Source organism: Neoarius graeffei, chromosome 4, assembly GCF_027579695.1.
Source record: "Neoarius graeffei isolate fNeoGra1 chromosome 4, fNeoGra1.pri, whole genome shotgun sequence".
NCBI classification, from domain to species: Eukaryota; Metazoa; Chordata; class Actinopteri; order Siluriformes; family Ariidae; genus Neoarius; species Neoarius graeffei.
Window position 1 is genome coordinate 86,165,056 of NC_083572.1, and position 26,027 is coordinate 86,191,082.

Below are 26,027 nucleotides of genomic sequence, written 5' to 3' on the forward strand. Positions count from 1 at the left end.
GTGCTATGGGAAGATGATATTTTCCAGTTGGGAAGTGGTATTTACCAGTGTGTTGTGTTCACATGCTTTCGTTGTTGTTGACAAATTAAAGATGGTGGACCAGATTCAGAATCAGGCCTGTTATTTGGCTAAAACAATTATAGATTGCCTTGTTCATCAGCTGCCGCAGGAATACGAGTTATCAAAAGTCAAAAGGTAAATAATGCTGAATATTTCCTGATCATGACAAGTAGAGATTTTCTTAACACATTGAATGCCACGCAGTTTTTGGAAATTTGGCTGTAGCCACAATGAGTGTAGCCAGTATCTAGATCATTGTTGGTGTTCTTTGGACAGCCACAGAATATTTTGTATTAGGCTATAATATACATATTATAATAATATAATATACATAACATGACTCATTTAAAAGGTGAGAGTCAGCTTTCCGTAGGTGAAAACCACTTCTTTCTTGGTTCATAAGCTAGTCTTGTACCGCTCGCCGCCATGTTGAAAAGGTTAAAGTTCATCTCATCTCGGCAACTCGTGTATCAAAATTTTCTACGAGTTGCCCAGTGGAAAATACCACAAGAGGGGGCGTTCATGTGTGCTTTCCATGTCGGCGTTTGGTATTTACCATAATTCCCATAGCACATGAACGCACCATCAGTTAGACAAACGAAGATGTTGTAGTGATATAGTTTTTTACCGCTTTAAGCCTGTATCTTTTGGGATTTAGAAACATTGAACTTGGAAAACAAATACTATAGTTTTACTTCTTTGAACCCTTTATTTTGAACCATTATATTTGGATTACCTAGCCTTATTTGGAATTACAAACAATTTGGATTTACTTCACTGTGTGCCACCTGCTTGCCTGCCTGCCTGCCATTGTCCCCTTCTCCTTGCTTGCTTGCCTGCCATTGCCTCGCTCCCTCTGCCTGCTTGCTACTTACCTGTTTGCCTCCATCTTGAACATCTTCCACCATCTTGAACAAGGTATGAACAACAGCTGAACACAGTGTTTTAAGATAAGCGTGTGACAACAACTATACAACATCTACCCTTTGAATTTGAACTGAATTGAAACTGACACTCACACTGAGCTTCTCTTCAGTAACACGCGTCTGAAATACAGAGCTGTTCACGGCTACAAACACCATAGTACCAAAGACTCGAGCTCTGTGTGTGTGTATTTATTATTCCTTTATATGCACAGCTTTCTGTTCATACAGCCATCTCAGGAGACCTAAACGCAATGCTGTGTGTCCCTCAGAGGGAAATGCAGTGAAGTGTTGAAGGAAGACAGTAATTAGGATCCTCACACTTTTGGCCCTTAAGGAATTACTCCGTATGTAACTTAAACAGTGTGTGTATGAAAGAGAAGAGGGGGGAAAAATGTGCTTTCATTTTTATCAAGTAAAAACATTCATCGTAGAAATCGCATGATTTCAAAAGATACCTTTAGGATTCATAAGATTGAATCTTGTGAGCTTCAGCTTCTTTGTTTTAGGCTTTTTTTTTTCTTTAAGTAAAAAAAAAAAAAAAAGGGGGGGGGGGGGGGGGTGGACGACGACATTTTTACAGCCCATTTCCAGACTGGCAATTAGCTCTGCCCACCAGTCAGGAAAATACTGTCCCTTATTCCTCTCATATTTTTGATTGTCTTTATTTTTATTTTCACTTTAATAGGCTTCCAGTGTGGAGATGAGGTGATACAACCCACCACAGAGCGACTAAACATTTTCATTTCAGAGGCTTTTCACTTTGGGTCGTATTCAGAACCGGCAACTTTAAATAAAGAATGTGTCAATATTTAGGAAGAGGAAGTTCCTGCTGTTTCGAATCGGTTTGTCGCAGGTGCTTAACCTGATTTTATGGAAGTCATATGCAGAATATTAAATCAGGGAACAGTAAATGCAGACTGAACAAGCAGATTGCGTCAACTGTAATATGATGTAACATAAAAGAAAGATCCGTATGGTGTATGAACGAGAAGATAACATGCATTGAAAGAAACATCTAATAGGAGTGTAGTATACTGAAAAATACATGACTGCAGGAATAGTCTGAGTTGTAATGATGACAATCACTAAAAAAATTTGCTTTAATTTAACAATATGGCTTATTGAGCAGCTTATAAACTATAACTTAAAGCAGCATATCCTATATTACTGAACTAAAAGTACAGGGTCAGAAAATGTGAACCGAGACAGGGATGAATAATATATTTACTGTTGAGCATTGCAGCAAGAGAGTGGAAAATATAAAAACAAGATCAACTGTGAGCTACTGCTGACTTACGTATCCCCCCGCTCTCGCTTATATCAGAATGCAAGCAATCGAAGGAATAGGACGCTTATTATGAATGTTGACTTCAACAAATAATGAACCCTGAAACAAGTAAGTAAAGAGCCGTGTTCTCCCCAGGGATTTCAAATAACATCATGGTAAACTGTCACTCTGAAATAACATTTTGCTTCTTGAAATAGCATCAAAATCCACTCTGTGTTTCATAAATACATTCAGTCGGTAAACAAGAAGTTGATGTGCAACAGACCTGAAAACGGTCAACACGGTATAGAACCCCAAGCTGAAGCTCGGTACCAAATATCAAGCAGTTGTGATTTGTAGTTGCTGAGAAAAGTGTGATGAAAATTTTGTAAATCCACGCTATATGTTTCGTAAATACATTCAGTTGGTAAACAGGAAGTCGATGTGGGGCAGACCTTAAAACGGTATACACGGTATAGAACCTCAAGCTGAAGTTTGGTACCAAGTGGCTATGATTTGTGGTTGCTGAGAAAAAGGGTGTTTCGGACGGGCGGAGATACGGACAGATGGACGGAGGTAAACCAGTATACCCCCTTCCTTCGGAGCGAGGGTACAATAATTATATGGACATGAGTGTTTTACTGAGAAATATGCCGCTCGTATTTTTCATACAAGCTACATCCAGGACATCGAGAACTACAACCGTGACACATTTTTCAATATCCTCACTCGTGAGAAAACCAATGAATTGTTTTGATAAATTTGGGAATGTGCCGATATAATAAAAAGAAAATCACATGTTGGCTTGAAGATATGAAGTTTATCTTCTTGTGTTGAAAAACTCACATTTTTCAGACGAAATACATCACAGATCTGAGTGACCTATTTAAATAATACTGTCTGGTGTTGAGTGGTATATCAGATATATTCCATTCAGCTAGTGTGATACTGAACGAGTCGAAGACAAGAAGCTGAATGGAATATATCTGATATACCACGAATAAAAGCCAGCCAATATTATTATTATTATACATTCCTTTCGGGTGTTCAACGCGTCTTTCTATTTCAAAATTCTCTCAAAATCTTCCGTATTTAATGAAGCAAACCTGGCGGCCATGTTTACTTCTATATTGTCACAGTCACTCACAAGCACAGTTTTAGATCTCCGATGTGTGACGTCATGTTGTCTTGACAACCATGCAATATCATAAACCATATTCAACGCTCATTCTCCACTGGGTAGAGTGACGTAATACACCTAGGATAATCAATATGCTAACAATACTGTATGCTATCAAACCAAATGAATGAAACCCGCTAGAACGGACTAGAATACGTTTTTATTCCATCGAAAAAGTTTTCTGTATGTATAATAATTCTCGATATTTCACTCCATTGATGTCACTCCCAGTGTTTTCCTTCTGACTGGACGTGCGTTTTCAAAATAGCAAACCGATTCAAAATTAAAATTCTTTTGATTAACTTGCAATTTTTTTGTGCATGCGTCTATACAATATAAAGAACATTATATGGTGGCGCAAAGATATGAAGTTTATCTTTTCAAGTTGAAAAATATTTTACTCGTTTGCTCCATTCACTCATGAAATATATTCACTATCTTCATGTAACCATGTTATATCCTCTCTTTCCCTATATATATTACATACACTAATTACTAATTAGATACTAATTAGAGGTCATGCAATTATGATGTTTGTGTGGGATTTACAATGTCTTGCAAAAGTATTCATCCCCCTTGGTGCTTGTCCTGTTTTGTCGCATTATAAGCTGGAATTAAAATGGATTTTTGGAGGGTTAGCACCATTTGATTTACACAACATGCCTACCACTTTAAAGGGGCACATTGTTGTTTTATTGTGACACAAACAATAATTAAGATGAAAAAACAGAAATCTGTAGTGTGCATAAGTATTCACCCCCTTTCATATGAAACCCCTAAATAAGAGCTGGTCCAACCAATTCACTTCAGAAGTCACGTACAGTGGTGCTTGAAAGTTTGTGAACCCTTTAGAATTTTCTATATTTCTGCATAATATGACCTAAAACATCATCAGATTTTCACACAAGTCCTAAAAGTAGATAAAGAGAACCCAGTTAAACAAATGAGAAAAAAATATTATACTTGGTCATTTATTTATTGAGGAAAATGAGCCGATATTACATATCTGTGAGTGGCAAAAGTATGTGAACCTTTGCTTTCAGTATCTGGTGTGACCCCCTTGTGCAGCAACAACTGCAACTAAACGTTTCCGGTAACTGTTGATCAGTCCTGCACACCGGCTTGGAGGAATTTTAGCCCGTTCCTCCGTACAGAACAGCTTCAACTCTGGGATGTTGGTGGGTTTCCTCACATGAACTGCTCGCTTCAGGTCCTTCCACAACATTTCAATTGGATTAAGGTCAGGACTTTGACTTGGCCATTCCAAAACATTAACTTTATTCTTCTTTAACCATTCTTTGGTAGAACGACTTGTGTGCTTAGGGTCGTTGTCTTGCTGCATGACCCACCTTCTCTTGAGATTCAGTTCATGGACAGATGTCCTGACATTTTCCTTTAGAATTTGCTGGTATAATTCAGAATTCATTGTTCCATCAATGATGGCAAGCCATCCTGGCCCAGATGCAGCAAAACAGGCCCAAACCATGATACTACCACCACCATGTTTCACAGATGGGATAAGGTTCTTGTGCTGGAATGCCGTGTTTTCCTTTCTCCAAACATAACGCTTCTCATTGAAACCAAAAAGTTCTATTTTGGTCTCATCTGTCCACAAAACATTTTTCCAGTAGCCTTCTGGCTTGTCCACATGATCTTTAGCAAACTGCAGATGAGCAGCAATGTTCTTTTTGGAGAGCAGTAGCTTTCTCCTTGTAACCCTGCCATGCACACCATTGTTGTTCGGTGTTCTCCTGATGGTGGACTCACGAACATTAACATTAGCCAATGTGAGAGAGGCCTTCAGTTGCTTAGAAGTTACCCTGCGGTCCTTTGTGACCTCGCCGACTATTACACGCCTTGCTCTTGGAGTGATCTTTGTTGGTCGACCACTCCTGGGGAGGGCAACAATAGTCTTGAATTTCCTCCATTTGTACACAATCTGTCTGACTGTGGATTGGTGGAGTCCAAACTCTGTAGAGATGGTTTTGTAACCTTTTCCAGCCTGATGAGCATCAACAACACTTTTTCTGAGGTCCTCAGAAATCTCCTTTGTTCGTGCCATGATACACTTCCACAAACACGTGTTGTGAAGATCAGACTTTGATAGATCCCTGTTCTTTAAATAAAACAGGGTGCCCACTCACACCTGATTGTCATCCCATTGATTGAAAACACCTGACTCTAATTTCACCTTCAAATTAACTGCTAATCCTAGAGGCTCACATACTTTTGCCACTCACAGATATATAATATTGGATCGTTTTCCTCAATAAATAAATGACCAAGTATAATAATTTTGTCTCATTTGTTTAACTGAGTTCTCTTTATCTACTTTTAGGACTTGTGTGAAAATCTGATGATGTTTTAGGTCATATTTATGCAGAAATATAGAAAATTCTAAAGGGTTCACAAACTTTCAAGCACCACTGTAATTAGTTGATTAAGATCCACCTGTGTGCAATCAAAGTGTCACATGATGTCTGTATAAATCGACCTGTTCTGGAAGGACCCTGACTCTGCAACACTACTAAGCAAGCAACATGAAAACCAAGGAGCCTCCAAACAGGTCAGAGACAAAGTTGTGGAGAAGTATAGATCAGGGTTGGGCTATAAAAAATATCCCAAACGTTGAGTATCCCATGGAGCACCATTAAATCCATTATAGCAAAATGGAAAGAATATGGCACCACAACAAACCTGACCAGAGAAGGCCGCCCACCAAAACTCACAGACCGGGCAAGGAGGGCATTAATCAGAGATGCAACAAAGACACCAAAGATAACACTGAAGGAGCTGCAAAGATTCACAGCAGAGATGGGAGTATCTGTCCATAGGAACGCTTTAAGACATACACTCCATAGAGTGGGGCTTTATGGAAGAGTGGCCAGAAAAAAAGCCATTGCTTAAGAAGTCACGTTTGGAGTTTGCCCAACAGCATGTGGCAGACTCCCCAAACACATGGAAGACGATTCTCTGGTCAAATAAGACAAAAATTAATCTCTCTGGCCATCATGGCAAATGCCATGTGTGGCGCAAACCCTGAGAACACCATTCCTACAATGAAGCATGGTGGTGGCAGCATCATGCTGTGGGGATATTTTTCATCTGCAGGGACAGGAAAGCTGGTCAGGACTGAAGAAAAGATGGATGGCACTAAATACAGGGCAATTCTGGAGGAAAACCTGTTTGAGTCAGCCAGAGGTTTGAGACTGGGATGAAGGGTCATGGTCCAGCAGGACAATGACCCTAAACATACTGCTAAAACTACACTGGAGTGGTTTAAAGGGAAGCATTTAAATGTCTTGGAATGGCCTAATCAAATCCCAGACCTCAATCCAATTGAGAATCTGTGGCATAACTTGAAGATTGCTGTACACCAACACAACCCATCTAACTTGAAAGAGTTGGAGCAGTTTTGCCTTGAGGAATGGGCAAAAATCCCAGGGCTGGATGTGCTAAGCTAATAGAGACATACCCCAAGAGACTTGCAGCTGGAATTGCAGCAAAAGGTGGCTCTACAAAGTATTGACTTTGGGGTGGGGGGGTGGGGTGGGGGGGTGAATACCTATGCACACTCCAGATTTCTGTTTTTTTTTTATCTTAATTATTTTTTGTTTGTGTCACAATAAAACAACAATGTGCACCTTTAAAGTGGTAGGCATGCTGTGTAAATCAAATGGTGCTAACCCCCCAAAAATCAATTTTAATTCCAGCTTATAATGCGACAAAACAGGACAAACACCAAGGGGGATGAATACTTTTACAAGACACTGTAGACTATTTTATCCTGTTTTTAGTGTGCTGTTTTTAGTTGAATTAATAAAATTTAAATGTTTTGTCAATCCGAAGAGAAGCAAAGCTCACTTAAAGTAAGTTCATTTCATAACTGTATCCATATAAAATCTGATCTTTGAGATGAGAAATATTAAGAGATCATATTCTTCAAGAAAGAGTCATAAATTCAAAGTTAGACATGTACATCACTGACACACGCCTCTGTTCTCAGCTAACTCCACAGGTAAATGGAGCAGCTCTTAAATCATGAGTTACATCGGAGGTCTGAAAACTCAAGTGTGTGATTTCAACTTTAATTCCTCACGATGCACACATTACTCCAGTCTGGATCCAGCCCTTTGGGATTGCTTTGTGAACAGAGATGTTTATCCAGACAAGAATAAATGATCAGAGCATCCTTGAGATACTGTGGAATAAAAGTCACAGGAGTGTGTGTGTGTGTGTGTGTGTGTGTGTATATATGTGTACCTTGCAGCACCATTCCAGGTAAGACACTGGCCATGTTTAAGTAAGGGTTGGAGGGCAGTTTCACCTCTTTGGGCGGCTCTCCCAGCAGAGACATCTGGCAGCTGGTTTGTGTCTGCACACACACACACCTTTCATCAAGGTTTGAAGGTTACTAAGCTCACAATATAACTATATCATTCATCTACTGCATGAAATATAAATACAAATACAAGACCAGGATAAAGAATGTTTATTAAGTGAACAGTCCAGCAGTCTGTGTTGTGTAAAGGATGTGTTGCTACAGGAAAATAATCGACGACAGTTCAGCGTGATGCAGACGTTACTACCCAGAATCTGATTATTTTCCAATTACAGCGTGGAAAATAAAACTGCACATTTATTTTTAATGTCCTAATTTATAATTATTTATGGTTACATTTAATGTTGTGGAACAGCTGTCCACAAAATAAGCCTCTGCTGTCATCTACAGAAGCATAAAGTGTTCAAACGAGCAGCACCAGAGCATAAGAAAGGAATAACACACAACAGGGCACACTGTAATAAGAAAACTATCAACAATGCTGAAGGTTTACCTTGAAGTTTTTCAATAACAGCATGTCCTAGGATGTTTTATTCCTCTTACACCACAGCAATTTGCCAACAATGACAATTTTTATTTTATATATATATTTAGGCACTGCCTAAAACTGGAGCTCCCGATGAGTGTAAAATGTGCTAGTAAATAATCTATCCATCCATTATCCATAACCGCTTATCCTGTGCAGGACTGCGGGCAAGCTGGAGCCTATCCCAGCTGACTATGGGCACGAGGCGGGGTACACCTTGGACACGTCACCAGATCATCACAGGGTTGACACATAGAGACAAACAACCATTCACACTCACATTCACACCTACGGTCACAATTTAGAGTCACCAGTTAACCTAACCTGCATGTCTTTGGACTGTGGGGGAAACCGGAGCACCCCCACGCAGACACAGGAAGAACGTAAACTCTACACAGAAAGGCCCTCGTCGGCCACTGGGCTCGAACCCAGAACGTTCTTGCTGTGAGGCAACAGTGCTAACCACTACACCACCATGCCGCCCTAATAAATAATCCTACATTATTTTTTAAAAAAGCAAATTGAAAATAAGCACTGGATAAAAACCTATCTATCTTGTGTAACTAAAGATACAAATTTTGTTGTCTGGTGGTCAAGTGTTTATGAGATACTTTGCCTTGCACTTATGATCGGGTTCCCTGTAGTAGTACGACATATATGTCATTCATATGGATGTCGTTCACCCAGATGTCATTCGGTCGCAAAAACCATCAAAAATCAGGTCGATACATCGACCATATTCTCTTAAGCATGGAGTTTCGCTCTGCACGTGAAAAGAATGTCCCACCTTCTTATCCATTTATAGTTGTATTGAATGTTGAAACGATAGTGCTCTGAGAGCACAATATCCCCCAGCGGCAACTAGGCCATAACTCTGGTAAAATGCGACTGAATTGAATGAAATTGCAATATGCACATTACTGACATATAACAAAGAATCCTGTCAATTTTCATGAAATTCTTCCAAACATTGTGAAAGGAGTTGATTTCAGAAGGTGAGCACCCTTCCCGGGACAGACGGACATCGCCACGACATAATCCCCCTTCGGGCCTTTCAGCCAGCAGGGGATAAAAATTGTGAGGGAAGTTGATTTCAGAAAGCAAGCACACCTTGATGAAATTGCCAAAGTACAAGTCTGTTAATAATCGAGGGCGTAACTCTGGTAAAATTTGCCTAAATTAAACGAAATTTCAATATGCGTGTAACTGTCATATAACAAAGCCTTTTGCCAAGTTTGGTGAAATTCCTCCACAAATTGTGAGAGGAGTTGATTTCAGAAGAACGTACACCCTCATGAAATTGTCAGAGTACAGGTTATTTAATCAAGGGTCAAAACTCTGGGAAAATTTTCACAAACGAAATTAAATTGCAATATGAGCAATTCCAGCGTTATGGATGTGACATTTGGACTCAAAATGGCAACAACTGACCTAGTTAATTTTTATTCCTTTCCAGTATTTTAAAATTTGTTGTATATTTTTAAGACCTCTCATATTGGAGAAGTCATGGGAAAAAAAGAATTCCCATAGTACATTTAGAACTCTAGAAAATGCCAAAAAAGACATGCGTTATGGATGTGACGGAAAAAATACCCCATTTCCAGGGTGACTACACATATTCATCAAACTCTGTGAAATTGCAAACATAATATCCAAATGCAGGCATGCATTTAATAAAGGAGTCTTAGCTGAAAATAAAAAAAGCCTTTGTTTAAAATATTTTCTATTTCAAGCAGAATCTAGGAAGAAAAAATCAGCGTTATGGATGTGACATAATTCCGTTATGGATGTGACGCATCTGAAATAGACATGGCATATGTTTAGAAAATCAGCAATTTAACCACCATAACCCTTTGAAAAACTCTCTAAATATCAGCTAAAACTATCAAAGTTCTTAAATAATATTTAGGATGGCTATTGTTTTGCTGTTTTGTGGATTTTAGCATACATTTCTGTGGCTTGTGGCAATAATATAGAATTGTACATGATCAAAGTTGATTTTAGCTTGGGTTTTACATTATAAGAAAGAAAGACTGACAGTGACATATTAGGTTGGTTACAAATTGGTTCAACTTATTCACATCTGTAAAATACAGGCCTAGGTGATATCTCTGGGAGTGGTTTTGATGTATTACATGTTGCTTTATTTTTGCATGGTGAGGTTGACATTTACATGGAATTGCCCATATGCGTATTACCGTCATATAACAAGGCCTTTTGCCAAGCTTCGAGAAATTTGTCCAAAAATTGTGAGAGGAGTTGATGTCAGAAGGCGAGCACACCTTCATGAAATTGTGATATTACAAGGTTGTTAATCAAGGACCACAACTCTGGTAAAATGCGACTGAATTGAACAAAATTACAATATGCGTACTACCGACATATAGCAATGCCTTTTACCAAGTTTCGTGAAATTCCTCCAAAAATTGTGAGAGGAGTTGATTTCAGAAGGAAAACACACTCTCATGAAATTGTCAAAGTATAATTTTGTTAATCAAGGGCTGTAACTCTGATAATATGTGACCAAATTTAACAAAATCACAATATGCATATTACCGACATATAACAAAGAATCTTGCCAAGTTTCATGAAATTCCACCAAAAACTGTGAGAGGAGTTGATTTCAGAAGGTGAGCACCCTTCCCGGGACGGACGGACGGAAATCACCACGACATAATCCCCCTTCGGGCCTTTCAGCCAGCGGGGGATAACGAGAGCGTCAATGACAGCGTAGCTCACTCCAGCCCCATCTAGTCCAGAAGGAACGATCTAAAGTGGGCCACTTTGCGCAATAAATGCTGCAAGCCACGGTATATACACTCTATACAAGCTATATATAGAAGCGATATCCATCCTAGGAATACCGACCTATTTACCAGAAAGAATCCAAAACAGTGAGGAATTGACCGAGAAGAACTGCTCATTAAGGCTTAATTAGTCCATAACTTTATTAATAACTGTAATTTAGCAAATCTGGGTCGAAGTTATATGCCCCCTAGGTACCCCTACCTTCATGCCAAAAAGAATCAAAATTGGTGAAGAATTGAGAGAGAAGAAGCGATTTTCGTGAAATGTGGACGACAATCGATGGACGCCAGACAACACATGATTGCATAAACTCATCACCTGTCAGCTGTATGAGCTAATAATTATTACATTATATGCTGTATCCTGTCATAACATTATAGTAGTTATAAACGTTCTTTTACTCTCTCTCTGTATCAAAAAACATAGCTTTCATGTTACAGAGAAACCACAAAACACAAGGTTCTCTGTACTGATGTCTCTTCTGTACTGGAAAACTTTAAGTTACAGCTTTACTATTACAAAGCACTGACACTGGACACTCCTTCCAAAATTGCAAAATAAACATCTCAATGAAAACTTCACCATATAAACAATTACACACTTTTAAAGTCCTTTTATATGAATTGTTTTATATGGATAGTATATTGGAAAGGGTGGATTAATTAAAGCTGATTTGTCTTGCAGCCGGAACTGTCAGAGCTGCCGTTATAGAAAATTAATGAACACTCTCTGACCAATCAGAATTGTGAATTTAATTTAAGATATTAAAAAAAAAGCAAGAGAGAGCCTAAACAATGGAGGAGGAGCAGAGGAGTGAAATGTGCACTCACTGTGAGCGTGCAGTTCTCTGATGCAGTGCTGTTGTGATTAACCAGCACTTTGGAGCTCAGCGCTGATCTGCTTGACCCAGAACTGAAGCCGTGTGTCTGGCTGAGGGAGTGAGCCGACACTGCTGGCTGTTTGTCTGGGGCTACAACACCATTCTGATCCCCGGGGCTCATGTGAGCGCGGCCTGCTCCGGACCCTCCAGCCTCCTGAGTCGAGTCTGAGAATCCCAGTGAGAACGTTCAGAATTTAAATAAGCAGAATATTAAAATATGGAAAAGTCCGAGCTTTGTTTGTGCTGTAAAAGGAACACTGTTTTATTTCTTAACGTGCCCAGGGAACACTTTTGAAAATATTACAAAGTAAATTCAGACACTGGAAGATTAAAAATGATTCATATTTTATACAAGCATGCTGTGTCTAATTCAAAAGAAATCATTATCAAATTCTCATAAACACAAACCAACACCAACAAAAAATCATGGCATAGTCCCAGAACAAACTAAACTGAAGTACATTTGTTTTCCTATATTGTGCATTTAAAACCTCATTACCAATCTACTTTTTAAAATCATAATTCAGTCAAAAATCTGTTGAAAAAAAATCCATCCATCCATTATCTCTAGCCGCTTTATCCTGTTCTACAGGGTCGCAGGCAAGCTGGAGCCTATCCCAGCTGACTACGGGCGAAAGGCGGGGTACACCCTGGACAAGTCACCAGGTTATCGCAGGGCTGACACATAGACACAGACAACCATTCACACTCACATTCACACCTACGGTCAATTTAGAGTCACCAGTTAACCTAACCTGCATGTCTTTGGACTGTGGGGGAAACCGGAGCACCCGGAGGAAACCCACGCGGACACGGGGAGAACATGCAAACTCCGCACAGAAAGGCCCTCATCGGCCACGGGGCTCGAACCCAGACCTTCTTGCTGTGAGGCGACAGTGCTAACCACTACACTACCATATTTTGTAACAGATTTTTCATCACTGAACATCAACCATCCTTTTTTTTTTATCAGTAATTAAAAAAAAAATAACCCTGTCGTGTGTGTGCATGACATACTAACCTCCCCAACTGGGTTGATGAACTGATGCTACTCTTAGTTTTTGATCAAGATGACAAAGAGCTTCTGTAATTCACTCTCGATAAGGGCGTCTGATAAACACCATCAATATGAATGTAATTTCACTGCTGCCAGTACGTTAATATCAGAACTGTTTTACATGCATAACACTCAGTATACTATGTGAGAAGTTGTACACTGAAATTCATTCACTCATCTTCAGTCAGTGCTTTTGTTGCACCCATTACATACTGGTGTGAGGACCTGCCTACTGGGACTAAAGAATGAATTACCGGCTGACTTTCGTAATAGATACCTTTTGCATATTCTGCTGCAATCCGCTCAGAAATGCATCCTGATCATGTGGATTTCTGATAAAGGTCCCATTCATAATTCGTGGTTGCAGACTGTGATAAGTATTATTCCTTTTAAAGCCTTCTCCACAACCTTAAAAGAAAACCCCTTTTTATTCTACCGGATCTGAGACCTATTCTTTGAATTCTTGGGTTTCAGTCACGTGACTTTTCTTAGTGATTTCACTTCCAGTAAAACAGCTGGTGGTCAAGCAAACCAAAATAGCTGCCGTAGTGCAAACAACTAGCGATAACTTATCAGAGTATGCTCGTAATCTAGAAGCCGCTGCTCGCCTTAGATATATTCAGAAGATTGCTATGTGCAATGGAATTGACCCCTACACTCTGGGAAAGAAGGATTTGTCATACGATCTCGAAAACTACCCTTCAGTCGAGTTCCCCGACATCTCGAACTATCTGGTGTTGCAGACGTCCTTCTACACCGCAAAACAGATGAAAGCGTGGAAGAGTATGGAGGCTTACAACTTTTTTGTATGTGGCTGGGTAAAGGACCTCGCTATCAAGTCACTGCCAAATAAATCCTGTATTGTTTTTGCCCGTGTAAGTATGTTTTTAAGCTTTTCGTTCGCGTCTTTACAACGAAGCGCTGCAAGTTGAAGTGTAAACAAACAACAGTTCACTTGATTCTCACTTGTGTTTGCTCTTACTAAAAAAAGTACCATAAAATAACGACACATAGCAAGAAAAGTACTTGGAAAACACTAATGCCATAGCTGAGAAGGAGATACAAACCTTTCACCAAGTGATCACTGCAAACTCGAGCATGCTTCGACTTGGCTCCCTTTGATTTCAGTGAGAGGTTCAAAAGCCACCTTTCTCGATGTCTTTTTGTGAAATCCTGTGTTCGTTGACCCTTTTTTATTAGTTCACGGGGAACCCTGAAGAAACTTTTATCAGTTTCACGTTTTTTCCAAGATGGCGGCGCGTACACACGCAGCGGCTCCTCTCCGTCCTGACAGAACGGTGTTTTCGTGTTTTTTGTGTTTTAAAACAGCATGTATCTGTTCGTCTTTGTCACGTCCATCAGTCTTAAGGCGCACATACTCCCGTGAGTTTCTGCTCGACATCCGCAGAACTATATTCACAGATATAAATCCAGCGGACGTGGAAGTGCTATGCGACTACGGTTTGCTCCGGAGGCCTGCTCAACTACCGACCCCCACTCCTGCATCCAGCCCACAGTGGAAGCGCCACAGGCGGAACATGCGGAAGCAGAAGACGGGCAAGTGCGGCGGTATCCGGGCTAGGCTAGCGGCTAGCCCTCACCGGCCGGCTATCCCTACCATCACTCTGGCCAACGTACGCTCGCTGGACAACAAGCTGGATTATGTCCACCTACTCCGCTCATCTTCTAAGTCTGTGAGTGAGTGTTGTGTCCTTGTGTTTGTGGAAACATGGCTTAACGACAGCGTCCCGGACTGTGCCATTCAGCTAGCCCGGCTAACATGCTACCGGTCAGACAGAGCGCTAGTCGGGGGGGGGAAGACTAGCGGCGGAGGACTCTGTATTTACATCAGTGATGCCTGGTGCCGCGATGCTGCTGTGGTCTGTAAACACTGCTCACCACTGGTGGAGTTTATAATTATTTAAGTACTGGCCATTCTACCTGCCGAGGGAATTTACAGCCATATTGCTGGTAGCAATATACATCCCTCCCGGCTCCAATAACAACAGGAGTGAAGCACTGAATGAACTCTATCAGTACATCAGTGAGCAACAGACAGCCCACCCAGATGCTTTCCTCATCCTGGCTGGGGATTTCAACCATGCAAACCCCAAGAGCGTGTTTCCAAAACTCTATGGACATATCAACTTTCCCACACGTGGAAACAATACTCTGGACAATGTTTACAACATGCACAAAGGCGCCTACAAAGCCCTCCCCCTCCCCCACCTTGGGGCCTCAGATCACTCCACTGTTATGCTAATGCCAGCATACAGGCTGCTGGTTAAAGTCACCAAACCAGCTACAAAGCAGGTATGTGTGTGGCCAGAGGGGTCCTCAGAGGCACTCCAGGACTGTTTTTTCCACCACTGACTGGAGCATGTTCAGACAGGCGGCCACCTACAACAACACTACAGATCTCCAGGAGCACACAGAGACCGTCACTGCCTACATGAGGAAGTGCATGGACGACGTTACAGTCACCAGAACCATCTCCATTTGGGCAAATCAGAAGCCATGGCTGACAGGGGAAGTCCACAGGCTCCTGAGGGCTCGGAATGCCGCCTTCAGAGCTGGGGACGAGGTGGGCCTGAGGACAGCTAGGGCCAACCTGTCACGAGGCATCAGGGTGGCCAAGAGACAGTATTCCAGGAACATTGCTGACTACTTCAACGACAGCAGAGACACCAGGAACCTGTGGCAGGGCATTCAGACCATCACAGACTACAAGCCCTTGCCGAAGACTTGTGATAATTCCACCTCTCTCCTGCATCAGTTGAACGACTTCTTCGCTCTCTTTGAGGCAGACAACAGCACCACAGCACAAAAGACCCCACCACCTCCCGGCGACCAGGTGTTGATGCTGTCCCTAGACAGCATGAGGAAAGCTCTCAGGATGACAAATGCACAGAAAGCCCCGGGTCCTGATAACATTCCTGGTCATGTCCTGAGAGACTGTGCCGAGGAGCTCACAGATGTCTTTACAGACATCTTCAACATCTCGTTGAGCCAGGCTGTTGTCCCCATGTGCCTCAAAGCCACCACCATCATCCCGGTCCTGAAGAAGCTGTCTCCCTCCTGCTTCAATGACTACCGCCTGGTTGCACTCACTCCCATCCTCATGAAGTGCTTCGAGCGGCTAGTCATGCGGCATATCAAGTCTGCCCTCCTCCCCGCCCTGGACCCTTTCCAGTTTGCATATCAGTCCAACCGTTCGACTGATGACACCATCTCCACTGCCCTCCACTCAGCCCTCACCCACCTGGAGACAAAAGACTCGTACGTCAGAATGCTGTTCATAGACTTTAGCTCAGCATTCAACACAATCATTCCTCAGCAGCTCATTCATAAACTGGACCAGCTGGGACTCAACACCTCCCTTTGCAACTGGCTGCTGGACTTCCTGACGGGGAGACCACAGGCTGTACGGGTCGGCAGCAACTCCTCCAGCACCATCACATTGAACACGGGGGCCCCCCAAGGATGTGTGCTGAGCCCCCTCCTCTTCACTCTGCTGACCCACGACTGCACACCAACATCCAGCTCCAACCTCTTCATTAAGTTTGTGGACGACACGACTGTGGTGGGTCTCATCAACAATGGCGATGAGACAATCTACAAGGGTGAGGTGGGCCGCTTGGCCATGTGGTGCAAGGACAACAATCTCCGCCTGAACGTGGAGAAGACGAAGGAGATTGTTGTGGACTTCAGGAGAGCGCACACCCAGCATGCTCCACTAACTATCAATGGTGCTGCAGTGGAGAAGGTGAGCAGCACCAAGTTTCTGGGTGCGCACATCTCTGAAGACCTTGTCCTGGAGCAACAACACCGCATCACTGGCCAAAAAAGCCCAACAGCATCTGTACTTCCTCCGCAAACTGAGGAGAGCAAGAGCCCCGGCCCCATCATGCACACATTCTACAGAGGCACCATCGAGAACAACCTGACCAGCTGCATCACCGTGTGGTATGGCGCTTGCACCGTGTCCTTCTGCAAGACTCTGCAGCGCATCATGAGAGCAGCTGAGAGGATCATTGATGTCTCTCTCCCTTCTCTTATGGAAATCTATAACTCCCGCCTCACCCGCAAAGCCATCGAGATTGCAGGTGACCCCACCCACCCATCTCACAGCCTCTTCAGCCTGCTGCCGTCGGGGAGGAGACTGCGGAGTCTCCGGGCCAAAACCAGCAGGCTCAAGGACAGTTTCTTTCACCAGGCGGTCAGGAGGCTCAACTCCCTCCCTGTTCTGCCCCTCCTCCCCCCTCTGCCCCCTGCCACAGATTCTGCCCGCACACCCCCCTGCCCCCCCTTCAGCATCTGACATCATGTCACCCTCACAGTCCCCCCCCCGCAACACACACACACACACACATACTCTCAACATTCATTCGCACACTGAACTCAGGGACTGCACATTTCACTTTATCTCGCTCATTTGCACTATTCCGCACTACCTCACCTTAACAGCTATTAGTTTATTGTTTATACTGGTTATTTCATGTTTACCTGCTATACCTCAAGTGCCCTTGACTGTTTATTTTATGTCCTTTTGCTCCAATTTATGTGTGTGTGTGTGTATGTATATATATATGTATGGTATATATACACACACACATTTTTATATATATATATATATATATATATATATATATATATATATATATATATATATATATATATATATATATACATACTATATTGCCAAAAGTATTTGCTCACCTGCCTTGACTCACATATGAGCTTAAGTGACATCCCATTCCTAATCCATAGGGTTTAATATGACGTCAGTCCACCCTTTGCAGCTAGAACAGCTTCAACTCTTCTGGGAAAGCTGTCCACAAGGTTTAGGACTGTGTTTATGGGAATTTTTGACCATTCTTCCAGAAGCGCATTTGTGAGGTCACACACTGATGTTGGATGAGAAGGCCTGGCTCTCAGTCTCCGCTCTAATTCATCCCAAAGGTGTTCTATCGGGTTGAGGTCAGGACTCTGTGCAGACCAGTCAAGTTCATCCACACCAGACTCTGTCATCCATGTCTTTATGGACCTTGCTTTGTGCACTGGTGTACAGTGATGTTGGAAGAGGAAGGGGCCAGCTCCAAACTGTAAAAACAGTCTGCATGATTTTATACACCTGTGGCCATGGAAGTGATTGGAACACCTGATTCCGATAATTTGGATGGGTGAGCAAATACTTTTGGCAATATAGTATATATATATATATATATATATATATATATATATATATATATATATATATATATATATATATAAATGTGTGTGTGTGTGTGTGTGTGTATATATATATATATATATATATATATATATATATATATATATATATATATATGAGTGTTTAGTCTATGTCTATTTCTTATCTAGAGTGTTTATACTGTTTAGCCTATATTGTTTATTTCAATTATTCTATTTTTTATTTATTGCATTGCCTGTTTGCACCGTGGGTCAGAGAGGACTGAAATTTCATCTGTGCTGTATGTCGAGCATGTACGTCAACTGAGCTTTGGTAGACCACCAGCTAAAGTTTTAAATAACTAATGAGGCAGATGTGATGTCACGTGAAACCCAAGAATACCTGGGAACCACTAAATTACAAAGAATGAAGTTGGGGTTAATAGAACTGGCCTGGAAAAAGGATGCTGAAGTATAGCTTGGTACATTGTGAAGGGCATGTAAAGTGTCAAGTATCTCTGGCTCTCCAGATGTAAGGGTAGCTTTGTGGACTCCTTCCTTTTTTTAAAATTAGCTATTTATTTTTATTTTTTCCATTTTATTGCATTTTGTTTTATTACAGGTTGTTTGTCTTTTGTTTTGCTTGGATGTCTGGATTGTGTTGGGTTATTTTGTCTGAAGATTGTTTATTTTACTTTCTCTGCTTTGCAAAAAAAAAAGTTCAATCAACATATGTTTGAAAAAAAATGCTTTTGTTGTGTTCGACTAAAGCTAGTAACTCAGATTTTCCGACCTCTCACTAGGAAAAGTAAATAAAACGTCCCTTTGACCAAGAATTCCTATTTGGAAAGTCAGAAAGGTCCCCTCAACTCCAGGTTCACCACATGACATCAAATCAACATGGCTGCTCACAGCGCCAACAGTAAATTAAAAAAAAGTAATCTTTTTACTTCTAAATGAGTTATGCTGTATATACTGTACTTGTACAAATATTTGCTTTAGGTCAATATATTAGCTTGTTAAATCTGTAGGTTCACTGATTTAAGGAGATAAATTCACTCATTTCACTAACATTAGCTAGATGGATTTTAAAAAGCGAAAATGGAGGTGTCCATATATTTTTTCACTTTTGTACATAAATGACGTTGTACCGAGTTCCGAATTTCTACTTCTGAGTTAAATCTAACACAGTGTCAATCCTGGTCAGGCTCTTGGCGGATCCAGAGACTATCCCGGGAACACAAATGTGAGGTGGGAATACACCCTGAATGTGACGAGTCCATTTTAGAGCACTCTCCCAACTGGCCTGTTTTTTCAGAGGTGGGAGGAAACTGGAAAACCCAGAGTAACATTTGGAGAACATGTAAAACTCCACATACACCAACCTGAAGTCAGGATTGAACCAGGGATCCTGAGCTATGAGGCTGCACTGACTATTACTGTACCACCATATCACATAGAATTGCTTATACTAGTGCATTTCAAACAATTAGAATATTGTGGAAAAAGTTAAATATTTTCCATCAGTTATTTATGCAAGTGAAAATGTAATATATTCTAGACTCATTACATGTAAACTAAAATGTTTCAAGCATTTTCTATTTTAATTTTGATAATTATGGCCAACAGTGTAAAAAATAAAATAAATCTCAAAATATGAGAGTATTTCATTTCGAGTTTGAGTAAAACAGTATAAATACCGTGCATCTCTCGGTTTAGTTCAATACACGCAACCACAATCATGGGGAAGACTGCTGACTTGACAGATATCCAGAAGACAATCAATCATTGACATCCTCCAAAAGGTGGTAAACCACAGAAGGTTATTGCTGAAAAGGCTGGCTGGAAAAGGTGCACAAGCAACAGGGATGACTGCAGCCTTGAGAAGATTGTCAAGAAAAGTCGATTCAAGAACTTGGGAGAGCTTCACAAGGAGTGAACGGAGGCTGGTGTCAGTGCATCAAGAGCCACCATGCACAGACGTCTTCAGGAAAGGGGCTACAACTGTCGCATTCCTAATATCAAGCCACTCCTGAACCAGAAAGAATGTCAGAAGCATCTTACCTGGGCTAAGGAGAGAAAGAACTGGACTGCTGCTCAGTGGTCCAAAGTCTTCTTTTCAGATGAATGTAAATTATGAATTTCCTTTGGAAATCAAGGCCCTAGAGTCTGGAGGAAGAGTGCAGAGGCACAGAATCCAAGGGGTTTAAAGGCCAGTGAAGTTTCTACAGTCTGTGATGATCTGGGGTGCCATGTCATCTGCTGGTGTTGGTCCACTGTGTTTTATCAAGTTCAAAGTCAAGGCAGCTGTCTACCAGGAGATTTTAGAGCACTTCATTCTTCCATCTGCTGAAAAGCTTTACAGAGATGCTGATTTCCTTTTCCAGTAGGTCTTAGCACTTGCCTACAATGCCAAAACTGCTATCAAATGGTTTGTTCACCATGATATTACTGTGCTTGATTGGCCAGACAACTCACCTGACCTGAACCTCATAGAGAATCTATGGAATATTTTCAAGAGGAGGATGAGAAACACCCGACCCAAAAATACAGATGAGCTGAAGGTCGCTATCAAAGCAACCTGGGCTTCAGTAACACATCAGCAGTGCCACTGACTGATCACCTCCATGCCACACCGCATTGATACAGTAATTCATGGTAAAGGAGCCCCAACCAAGTATTGGGTGTATAAATGAATATACTTTTCAGAAGTTGGACTTTTCTGTTTTTTAAATCCTTTTTTGATTGATCTTAGGAAATATTCTAATAATTTGAGATACCGGTTTCTGATTTTCATAAGCTATACACCATAATCATCAAAATTAAAACAAAAAAGGCTTTAAATGTTTCACTTTGTGTGCAATGAATATAGAATATATGAAAATTTTGAATTAAATCACGAAAAAATGAACTTGTTCATGATATTCTAACTGTTTGAGATGTACTAGTCTAATGTTAAAAAGTTGTATAAGCTTTACATTAAATGACTGATGAAACGGTGGCTTTTTACAGTTCCTATGTGGAATCATGTCACACCTATACTGAAGTGTTCATGAAAAGAGACATGTATATTCATTTCAAAGGTTTCCTTTGAATAACATAGCCAAAGAAAGGACACTGATTGAAGCTACAGCCTCAAACTATTCATACTGGATTCCTCAAACAGTGTTTTGATTTGCATTGCAAATGTAGATCTGTGAAACAGCTAGCGTAAGGCCAGAGCCAGCCTACGCATAGCCTACGACACTTACCAGTGGGGGGATCTCCAATCAGCCCTTTCACCACCGGCACCGGGGCTGCAGCTCGCAGAGACAAGACTTTATGGAGAAGCAAACGGGAGGGGTCACCTAAAAGACTGGGAATCTGGAGCGAAAGAGAAAGAGAAGCAGGATGAAAGAAAAAGTGGATAACACATCAGGATTTTACTCGTGTACTTGATAAGACACTAGACACTCTACTTTTTCATACAAACTTTGTTACAGATATCGATTTTATGACTTCTACATTATCAAGTCGGTACAAAAACATTTTAGAGTCCAAACGTTCGTTTTCCAGCACAAAATTAAATGTTCCCGGAAGAAATGTTGATATCTAAGCAGTATATTATACAAGAAAGCACTTTTCAGATTAAAAAGAAAATATAATGAAGGGTTTTGGTGCAAAATTAAGAAGCGAGTGTAACAGTCAAAGTGTCCAGAAGAACTGTGGCTGGTTCTGTAAGATGCTCAGTAAAACCTACAGCTCATTTCCTTATCAAACTGCACTCATTGTACCTGAGACTACTATTTTTTTTTTTAAGCAAAAGGTTGTCTCACGGGCCCAAGACGATCCGGGTTCGAGCCAGCGGCCGGCGAGGGCCTTTCTGTGCGGAGTTTGCATGTTCTCTACGTGGGTTTCCTCCGGGTGCTCCGGTTTCCCCCACAGTCCAAAGACATGCAGGTTAGGTTAACTGGTGACTCTAAATTGACCGTAGGTGTGAATGTGAGTGTGAATGGTTGTCTGTGTCTATGGTGGGGTTTACATGAGACCGTATCAGCGGATCATCAGATTAACGTTTTTAAAAACGATTAGCGTGCACACAGCAACGCCAATACACGGATACGCTAATCACATGACTAATTCGGCACGTAAGTTGAAATGTGTCAGTGCGGCTCATCGCTTCCTCCTCAGCGGCTGCGCTCCAAATCACTCCGCCCTGAACAGCGAGTGCCCTCTGGAGGGTGCGCACTCCGGCCCTGCGCAGCTCACAGAGCGCGCGAGTGAAGTGCACGAGCAGTGATTCGGGACTGAGCCGCTGTGCGCAAGTCACTTACCACTTGCAAGTGGAAGGATGGCAAGCCTAAAGACAATCATAACTACACAATGGGCAGTATTTGCATCAGTATTTGCAGTATTTTCATACTTTTATACTCTTTAATGAAAGGTGATACAAGGCGGAAGTCCGCGCCGTTTTTCAGCAGTCGCGTCACATGACCAATGCCAGCGAATCAGGAAGGTGGATGTCACAGTGACGTTGTCCAATGACGACGCCAGCTAGAGCTCAGCACAGCGTATCCGCGTATTCTCAATGTTTACACAGCACCGGATCAGACACGATCTGGATTGAATACGTGGACCCTGGCGGATTCCCGTTTCCCGGCGTTTCCAGGCGTTTTAATGTAAACGGACAGTGCATCCGCGAAGAAAACGAGACACATACGGTCTAATGTAAACTTGGCCTATGTGTCAGCCCTGTGATGACCTGGCGACTTGTCCAGGGTGTACCCCGCCTTTCACCCGTAGTCAGCTGGGATAGGCTCCAGCTTGCCTGCGACCCTGTAGAACAGGATAAAGCGGCTAGAGATAATGAGATGAGATGAGGTTGTCTCACACCAAATACCGACTTTGTTTCATATTTATGGCTTACTGCTGTTGATAGTATTTTTTTAATGTTGAAACATTTAATTATTTTTAAGCCATTTTTGGTCGACAGCATTTCTTTACATGTGCCTAAGACTTTTGCACAGTACTGCAGTGTCTGCACTTCAAATATTAAAATTACTTCAAGGTTAAAAAAAAAAAATAAAAAATTTGAGGGTATGTACTGTCTGCATGCATGGGGTAAACTATGCAAGTTTGGTTCTTTTCATGCATATTCTTCACATTACGAGACAAAAAAAAAAGTGGTAAGATTATAAAAGAAAAGCAGCTCATTGACAAACAACTTGACCTCGAGAACGCCTCCACCGTCACCAGCGGCAGCACCACCAAGTTTAATCCTTCTTGCTACTAATTTTCATGCCAGAAATACCCTTAACATATACAGCTGAAGTTAGAAGTTTACATACACCTTCGCCAAATACATTTAAACTCGGTTTTTCTCAATTCATGACATTAAATCCAAGAAAACATTCTCTATCTTAGGTCAGTTAGGATCACTACTTTATTTTAAGAATCTAAAATAAAGAAATTCCTTATCTATCGGGTTTGTTTTTGCCATATCTGTGCAATCAAATGCATCTGGTCAGAGTATGTAACATTTTTACAACCTAAAAATGCTGGACTTTCTGTTGAATCATCAAAGTCAATATCTATGATCATAGTACATATACAACCCCGATTCCAAAAAAGTTGGGACAAAGTACAAATTGTAAAGAAAAACGGAATGCAATAATTTACAAATCTCAAAAACTGATATTGTATTCACAATAGAACATAGACAACATATCAAATGTCGAAAGTGAGACATTTTGAAATTTCATGCCAAATATTGGCTCATTTGAAATTTCATGACAGCAACACATCTCAAAAAAGTTGGGACAGGGGCAATAAGAGGCTGGAAAAGTTAAAGGTACAAAAAAGGAACAGCTGGAGGACCAAATTGCAACTCATTAGGTCAATTGGCAATAGGTCATTAACATGACTGGGTATAAAAAGAGCATCTTGGAGTGGCAGCGGCTCTCAGAAGTAAAGATGGGAAGAGGATCACCAATCCCCCTAATTCTGCGCCGACAAATAGTGGAGCAATATCAGAAAGGAGTTCGACAGTGTAAAATTGCAAAGAGTTTGAACATATCATCATCTACAGTGCATAATATCATCAAAAGATTCAGAGAATCTGGAAGAATCTCTGTGCGTAAGGGTCAAGGCCGGAAAACCATACTGGGTGCCCGTGATCTTCGGGCCCTTAGACGGCACTGCATCACATACAGGCATGCTTCTGTATTGGAAATCACAAAATGGGCTCAGGAATATTTCCAGAGAACATTATCTGTGAACACAATTCACCGTGCCATCCGCCGTTGCCAGCTAAAACTCTATAGTTCAAAGAAGAAGCCGTATCTAAACATGATCCAGAAGCGCAGACGTCTTCTCTGGGCCAAGGCTCATTTAAAATGGACTATGGCAAAGTGGAAAACTGTTCTGTGGTCAGACGGATCAAAATTTGAAGTTCTTTATGGAAACCAGGGACGCCGTGTCACTAGGACTAAAGAGGAGAAGGACGACCCAAGTTGTTATCAGCGCTCAGTTCAGAAGCCTGCATCTCTGATGGTATGGGGTTGCATTAGTGCGTGTGGCATGGGCAGCTTACACATCTGGAAAGACACCATCAATGCTGAAAGGTATATCCAGGTTCTAGAGCAACATATGCTCCCATCCAGACGACGTCTCTTTCAGGGAAGACCTTGCATTTTCCAACATGACAATGCCAAACCACATACTGCATCAATTACAGCATCATGGCTGCGTAGAAGAAGGGTCCGGGTACTGAACTGGCCAGCCTGCAGTGCAGATCTTTCACCCATAGAAAACATTTGGCGCATCATAAAACAGAAGATACGACAAAAAAGACCCAAGACAGTTGAGCAACTAGAATCCTACATTAGACAAGAATGGGTTAACATTCCTATCCCTAAACTTGAGCAACTTGTCTCCTCAGTCCCCAGACGTTTACAGACTGTTGTAAAGAGAAAAGGGGATGTCTCACAGTGGTAAACATGGCCTTGTCCCAACTTTTTTGAGATGTGTTGTTGTCATGAAATTTAAAATCACCTAATTTTTCTCTTTAAATGATGCATTTTCTCAGTTTAAACATTTGATATGTCATCTATGTTCTATTCTGAATAAAATATGGAATTTTGAAACTTCCACATCATTGCATTCCGTTTTTATTTACAATTTGTACTTTGTCCCAACTTTTTTGGAATCGGGGTTGTAGTATGAATTAGTATAAATAAATAATAGCAATATAAATCAAATGTTAAGCCCTGTGATGACCTGGCGACTTGTCCAGGGTGTACCCCGCCTTTCGCCCGTAGTCAGCTGGGATAGGCTCCAGCTTGCCTGCGACCCTGTAGAAGGATAAAGCGGCTAGAGATAATGAGATGAGATGAGATCAAATGTTAATAATCACAACTGAGCAGGCAGGAACCTTGTATTAAAATGTCGAAAATGGTCTTTAGTGTCAACATGGGATTTATAAACGTGGATCAGAATATGCATCAGTTCATTCGTCTTTCATTTCGGTCACATGTCCCCTTAGGTTCAACTTGACTCAATTAATTTCTTTCAGTGCTTTATCTATATGAAATGAGGATTTGTTTATTTGTTCAGGATAAAAAACCTTGCTGATGTATAGTTAAAGCTAGATGGCCTTTCAATTTCATAAAATTGGTGAAATTTAGTTCTCTCTGAAATCCAGAAATTAAAACTCATAAGTCTATTAGCTGTATAAATAAAACAAAAACAAAAATAAAGTCGTAATATAAAAGGAGTTACTGTGTGTGTGTCTGGTAGCTGATGTGCTGCAGT

The 26,027-nt window shown here is 41.3% G+C and overlaps 1 protein-coding gene across 3 annotated transcripts in view; it reads right to left on the bottom strand.

The window, feature by feature from the left end:
• raver2 (ribonucleoprotein, PTB-binding 2) overlaps positions 1-26,027 on the bottom strand; it is a 271,860-nt gene that overhangs the window by 34,787 nt on the left and 211,046 nt on the right. For all 3 annotated transcript variants that reach the window (XM_060919929.1, XM_060919928.1, XM_060919927.1), the window contains 3 exons: positions 21,488-21,599; positions 11,940-12,154; positions 7,697-7,808 (listed from right to left, as the gene is read on the bottom strand). In XM_060919929.1, coding sequence (XP_060775912.1) covers positions 7,697-7,808; positions 11,940-12,154; positions 21,488-21,599 — 439 coding nt within the window. The remainder of the gene's footprint in view (positions 1-7,696; positions 7,809-11,939; positions 12,155-21,487; positions 21,600-26,027) is intronic.